Below are 7,133 nucleotides of genomic sequence, written 5' to 3'. Positions count from 1 at the left end.
CATCAGCTAACTCCAAGGAGATGTCGTTGATAGCTTCAATTTCTGCTTGAACTCCATTTGCAACCTCAATGCATCTTTCGCTTCTTTGCATAGTCCACGTCGAATTGAATCGCTGTAATGAATTTGAAACATGAACGGTTGCACCTGAGTCAATCCACCAAGTAGATTTCGAAAACTGTGTATACAAGGATTCATTTACAAAGGAAACAATGTTGTTACCTCTCTTTGCCATTATTGACTTCAGCAAAGCAGGGCAATCTTTCTTGTAGTGCCAAGTCTGGTTACAATGGAGACATGTGTCTTTGTCCACTGGAAAAGACTTTTGCTGATGCTGATGGTGCGTGGGAGCTTTTCCATATGGCTTTGAAGGAGAACCTTTGCCACTTTGATTGTAGTTCTTTTTCTTATTATCCTTCACATAGTTCAGAGAACCACCATATGAGGTTTTAAGTCTTTCCTCTTCTTGCACACACATGGCTATAGTCTTTTCAATGTTCCATTTTCCAGGCGACATGTTGTAGTTGACAACAAAAGTGTCAAACTCTTTTGGCAGTGAAGCCATGACCAGGTGAACAAGGAGTGCAGGCTTGAGCTTCAAATCCCCGTCCATGGGTTTAAGCTTAGTTGCCATGTTGCTCATCCTGAGGATGTGCTCTCTTATGCCAAGTCCATCGCATGTGTACTTTTCTATCACCAGCTACTTTAGCAACTCGGTAGCATATATCTTTGAAGAACCAGTGAACTGGCTCTTTATCTTTTCAAGAAACTCCCCTACAGAAGTACACTCTGCAATTGAGCCCACAATAGCGTTCTCAATTGTGTTCTTTATGAAAGCCATGAACTTTTTATTGGCGTTGAGCCACTTTTAGTTTTTGAGGGAATATGACATCTGCACTGGAGCATGATCCCTTTTCTTTTTCTCCCAAGCAGCATCATCATCTTTTGCACCTCTGATTGGCTCTGTTGGTTTGACCGGCTGTGGAGTGTCCACAACCCAGTCCACCTCAGCACAGACAAAAGCCAAGTCAACTTTCTTTCTCCATTCAGTGTAGTTATCACCTATGAGGGTTGGAACATCCTTGAGGCAACTCATCAAGTGGTACCCTCCTGAAACCACAATGAAGTGAGATCATAATAACAATTGCATGAATTAATCCAACGTTGGTCAAAATTAAAACATACAACTGTTTGTGCAATCAAATCTATATCACCGTCGGGCAAAAGTAGAAATAAATGCACCTTTTATAACAATAACGTTATTAACAACGTTGGTCATAAAATAAATAGGATCATAATTGTTTCAATAATTAGTTTAACATGCTTTTGAAATTTAATTCTCATTTTAATTTTATTTACTTTTAAGAGAGCACTTTTATTTATTTGTAGCTGAAAAGCATGAATAAAAATTCATGAACTTTATACTTTTCAGAAGCATTTCTTTTATTTTTCTGTTCTCTAAACAAAATTTCGTTGGATAATTTTGAAAAGGGAAAAAACTAGATGAAGTTTGCCCCAAAACTGGACAAAAATAAAATAAAAAAGGTAGCTGACCCAGCCTCGGCCTAGCGCGCGAGGCCCGCAGCGGAAGAAAATGGCCCACAACCTGCTCTCCGCTGTGTCGCGCAAGCAGGCCTTGCCTCGGCCTGGTCTGCCGGCCTCAGCCCAGCGCGCCTCCACTTTTGGCCCAGCGGCCCGCGACCGCACTAGGGTTGGCAGTGTGGCCGTCGGATTCCATCCGACGGTCTAGCGGGCCGATCGCTGGATTAGAACCAGCCCCAGGTCTCCTCCCGACCAGAAACCCTAGCCCCACTCTCTGCTCTCCTCGTCCCTCTTCGCTCAGTCCCACGGACGGCGGAAAAGAGAGGCTACGCCCCGGCCGCCGGCGATGCTCTGTCAAGCTGTCGGCGACGGCGTCGAGTGCCACCGCGCCGCGCGAGCCTCCTTCCCTTTCCCCTTCTTTCTCCTATCCACCACCGCCTTCTGTTAGAGAAAGCCACGAGCAGAGCCCTCCTCTACTCCCCTTTGCGCCCGACGGCGTTGTTGCGATGCGGGCGCGCCCTCCTTGTCCCCCTTGCTGGCGTGCGCGGGCTCCCGAAGGAGAGCGCGCCGCTGTCAAGCGGGGCAGCGGCGGTGCCCTTTGCCCCTTTGGGGTTTGTTCTTCTTCCCGACGCCTTGGCTTGCCGATGCGCGTCGAGATCGAGAGGAACAGTGCGGCCTCGGCGGTGGCGCAACTTTTCCGGCGAGCTCGAGGCCCTCTGCCCGTGATGTTTACTTTGCCCTGTGATTAGGGTTCTTTGGGAGGGGAAAAGTTCTGTCATTTCTTTACTACCCGAAACATCTAAGCCTAGAACAACTCTGACACCATTGATAGGTTCTTTGGATCGGGTAGGCTAGATTAGATCGGTAGTATACCTTCTCCTTGGCTCGATGAGCTCGAGCTGGTGGCCATGGTGGAGGGCGAGGTGATGACGGTGAGTGGGCAGTGGCGGCAAAGCTTCCCGTCACTGCTGGGCTAACCTAGATCGGTAGGTTTTGTCAGTGGGGTTGGCGGCTGCACGACCAACCTCGTAGTGAGTGCCCCGGCCCTCACCTCTTTATATAGCCCAGCGTGACAGGGGCCCGTCAACCATACTGGGTTGGGCGCCCCCGATCAGGGCACGGATTTAAGGGCCCGGTGGGCCGTTGGACCCACACGGGAGGAGATCAACCTAACAAAGGGTGCTATCCAGATAATACTATCATACGTATCATACGCTCCGAACTACCCCCTTCGTCCGAAAATATTTGTCGGGAAAATAAATATATCTAGACGTGTTTTAGTTCTAAATACATCAATTTTTATCCATTTCTGCGACTAGTCTTCCACACGAAGGAAGTATTTGTCTAGTCTGTGGCAAGCGTTACGAAACGGACGGCTCGACGTCGCGCGCATAGAATCCGGCTTGGTCCCTGACGTGGATCCGTGCTGTTCCCGTGCGCCAACCAACAACCCGGCTTCATCTCAGGCCCCATTATCCCGTCTCCAATCGTCTCATCTCATCACAGGCCCCACCCCAACAGTACCACCACCCACAGCTTCACCGCTGCCCATTCTCCACGTCCGTCCGACACTCCCGGCGACCCATATTTATAGCCACCCCGGGGTGGAAGGGGTCGGATCAGAGCACCGTTGAGCTAACAGCTGAACAGCACAGAGAAAGGATCACACGCCCAGCTCGTGGTGATCAAGCTGCCAGCCAAGAGATCGCAAGTCCAAAACACACAGACAATGGTTGTGGAAGAGGCGATGGATGGCGACATGAGCTTGTCGAACATGGTGCTGAGCTTCCTGGAGGAGGGGGAGACGGAGAGATGGCCGGAGAACGACGACAACGACGACGAGGAGGAGGAGGGATCCAGCGGCGGCGGTTCCGCCGAGAGCAAGGCCTTCTGGCGCGCCCAGCACTCCCAGCTTCACGTGAGTTTTCCTCCTCCGTTCGGTAGCCAAATCGTCTGATCGCACGAGAGTCCTGACGGGAGCGACGCCATGTCTGTTTGCAGGAGGCCTTGGGCAAGACCAGCACGGCCGAGAGCAGGATCCGGGCGGTGACGGAGAAGGCCGTGGAGAAGATGCGCGCCCCCGCGGGGGCCGTCTGCTCCTGCGCGCGGCGCGCGGCCGCCGGCGACTGCCGGAGCTGCATGCTGCGGCACGTGGTGGAGCGGCTCCGCGACGCCGGGTACAACGGCGCCGTCTGCAGGTCCAAGTGGGCACGGTCCCTCGATATCCCCTCAGGTAATTGGTTGCTTTCGAGACACAGTGGTTGGGTTCCTCCTAAGCTAATCTTCAGACGGCGTAATAATAATTAACTTAATGAAAGAGCTGGCAGTTCCAGCAGAAAAGCGCATGCACGGTTGGCATGGACCGTGTGGTCTAGGACGTCTGACCCGTCGTGCCGATTCGAGGGATCTGTTTTTGATCCTTCTGATGAAGTGTTCTTCGTTTTGTTGTGCTGTTTAGAGTTGATGAGATACCAGAAGCATATTCGCCTACTAACCAGAGTAGAACTTCTCATTAGAAGTGGGTAAGAAAAACTAGTAACAACTTGTCATATTCGCCTACTAACCATAACCATAGTAGAACTTTAAATTAAAAGTGTGTGGGAAAAGGAAGTAGTAGCTTGTCAATTCTATAAAGAGGTAATATCACAGGTGGTGCTTAAACTTGCCACCGATGTTCACTTTAGTGCCTGAAGTTGAAAAATACACCGAACTGGTTTCAAAACTTGGCACGAGCGTGCAAATACGGTGCTAATCTCATTAGTAGACGTTTTTACGCTGACGTGGCACCGTAGTTCGCTTAGCATGCACAGACAACCTCGCCCTAGCAAACTGGAACTACTGGCCAGTACGCCATACGTTTTCTCGTGCATGTTAATGAAAACAGATCTTTTTTTAGAATAATGAAAACATTTCCTATTTTGTTAGATAAAGAAACACGTTCGCGGGTTTTAATGGCCTGCTGCAGTGCAGCCCAGTTTGCGCATGTTAGTTTGATTTAGAAATTTGTAAAAAATAATTGTAAATTATAATCACAGTAATAAAAATACATTTCAAATTTTTGTGCTTCAAATTTTTTATAAATACATATAAATTAAATAACTAAAATGTTCATGTAATTTAAAAAAATAGTCAGCAATTTACCTGTGATTTATAGTTAAAGCTTTTCGTAAATAAATTTTCTAAATTGTTCAGTATATGAAAAAATAATTATAAAAAACTTAATTTTTTGAGTAAATTCCAAAAGATTATGCATGCTTGGCTTATGCTTAAATGAAAAAAAATGTTATAGGTAGATTTTTTTTATTAATATTCACATGTGTATAAATTTCTTTTTTTGCGAGAAACATGTGTATAACTTTCATCGTGTCATATATTCAAAAAAATTTATAATTAAAATATAGTCAGTAGTGAATATTTTTCATAAACTGAAATTTTAATTTTGGATATTTATGAACATTTTACATTGTTGAAAAATTCTTAAATAATATGAATTGTAAAAATGTACATGTAACTATTAAAAGGTTTATGTAGTTAAAATAATATTCATGAATTGTAGTATAGAAAATATTTATATAATTCTAAATTGTACAGCCATTTTTATAATCAGAAATACCATTTTATTTATATGATACGTTTAAAACAAATATGTGAATATTTTTATTACTGTGATTATAATTTAGAAACTTTTTTACAAATTTCTAAATGAAACTAAGATGCGCAAACTGGGCTGCACTGCTGAGCCGATTAAAACCCACGTACGTGTCTCTTCTTTCTTATCTAAAAAAATAGGAAATGTTTTCATTATTCTAAGAAAAAGGATCTGTTTTCATTAACAGGAACGAGAAAATGTATGGCATACTGGTTCTTTCCTAGGGCGAGGTTGTCTGTGCATGCTAATCGAACTACGGTGCTACATCAGCGTAAAAACACGTCTATTAATAGGATTAGCACTGTATTTGCACGCTCGTGCCAAGTTTTAAAACCAGTTCGGTGTATTTTTCAACTTCAGGCACTAAAGTGAAAATCGGTGACAAGTTTAAGCACCACCTGTGATATTACCTCTTCTATAAAATGTCACATGCATGCCTCACATGGACCTGGTCATCCTACGCCTAAAGAAACGGACGCTTCCAAGTAAATTAATGTCAGGCACCCGTCACCGTCTCCATTATTTCCTGACCGCCCGTGACATGAACTTGCATTGCAACTAGCCCGACCAGACCAGTCGACCAGATGTTATTACCCCACGTTTAATGGCTGCCTCAAAACACTTCCAAAACCGCACGACAAAATGACACATGCCAAACCGAAAACCGCACGTCCTCTGCTAAGCAAAAAGTTTGGTGTCGATCGAAGCTGACGTTTTCCTTCCTGGTCGATCTGTGACGTGCAGGCGAGCACAGCTACGTGGACGTGGTGCTGCAGACGCGGAGCGGTAAGGCGGCGCGGGTGGTGGTGGAGCCGAGCTTCCGCGCCGAGTTCGAGGTGGCGCGCGCCGGCGCCGGCTACCGCGCGCTGGTGGCCGCGCTCCCGGAGGCGTTCGTCGGCCGCGCCGACAGGCTGCGCGCCGTCGTCAAGGCCATGTGCGCCGCCGCCAAGCAGTGCATGAAGGAGAACAACATGCACCTGGGGCCCTGGAGGAAGCACAAGTACATGCAGTCCAAGTGGCTCGGCACGTCCGAGCGGGAGGCACCGGCGGCAATCGACACCGTGGCCGCCGGCTCGCCGTCGCCGGAGAAGCAGCCCAAGTTCAGGGCGTCCATGCTGAGCTTCGACTTCGGCCGGGCCCCGGTGGTGGTTGCGTGATGCGTGCATGGCAGACAGACAACAAGAGAAATATGATGCCATGGTGTCACTGTCACGTGTATGCCGTATGCCATGCCGGGCGCTCTAGTAGGCTAGTAGCACTTGTTAGTAGAGTGTGTAACGGGGATTGTAGGTTGTGCGTAGTCAGGATCTGTAATTTCTTGAATCTGCTCTTGAAGAAGAGAAATCCGTTGATGGGGACAAGAGAAAAGTTATCCAGTTTTCACAAATCACGGGCTAATTTTCATCCCTTAAATTTAGAACCAAACAAACCAGGCAACTAGGGCAGAGCACATCCCCTCAACCTCTACCTTCCGCTCCGGCAGATGGTGACAGGGAGGCAGCTCCAGCCAGTAGATCGGTTAGGGTTAGGTCTTCGCGGAGGCGGCACTCGGCGGATGACGGAGCATCGTGTCGAAATGGTCTTCCTGCCTCCGATCCACCTCGAAGTCGTCCATCGGGACAAAGACGACCGAGCTCCGACATAGATCCATGTCATTACCTCATGATGGTCGAAGTTAGGGTTACTTGTCGTGTGTCTGCGCGAGTGAGATCTAGTAGTGTTAATTAGGTACTGCAGATTGATTCAAGGGTTCAAAGGTGGCAACAACGGCTTCGGGGCGCCTGTCTTCAAGGGCACATGCTCGAAGACTTCCAGTTGTCATCAACAAGGTTAAGCCAGCTCCGGTACGGCAACAACGAAAACGACATGTCATTAGCTCATCATAGTGGTGACGGTAGTGGTCAGGGAACTCGATGTAATTTTTATTATCTTTGGGGTGTATTCA

General features: G+C 47.5%; 1 protein-coding gene across 1 annotated transcript; it reads left to right on the top strand.

Annotated features, from left to right (window-relative positions):
- Window positions 1–3,056: 3,056 nt before the first annotated feature.
- LOC123079027 (uncharacterized) lies at window positions 3,057–6,578 on the top strand. Its single transcript, XM_044501699.1, has 3 exons — window positions 3,057–3,457; window positions 3,541–3,772; window positions 5,933–6,578. Exons 1-3 carry the CDS (start codon window positions 3,269–3,271, stop codon window positions 6,343–6,345), a joined length of 834 nt encoding a protein of 277 aa, XP_044357634.1. The 5' UTR covers window positions 3,057–3,268; the 3' UTR covers window positions 6,346–6,578.
- Window positions 6,579–7,133: the final 555 nt, after the last annotated feature.

The sequence above is a fragment of the Triticum aestivum genome, chromosome 3D (genome assembly GCF_018294505.1).
Source record: "Triticum aestivum cultivar Chinese Spring chromosome 3D, IWGSC CS RefSeq v2.1, whole genome shotgun sequence".
Classification (NCBI taxonomy): domain Eukaryota; kingdom Viridiplantae; phylum Streptophyta; class Magnoliopsida; order Poales; family Poaceae; genus Triticum; species Triticum aestivum.
The sequence above is the reverse complement of the archived record's forward strand: the minus strand, read 5'-3'. Positions and strand labels throughout refer to the sequence as shown.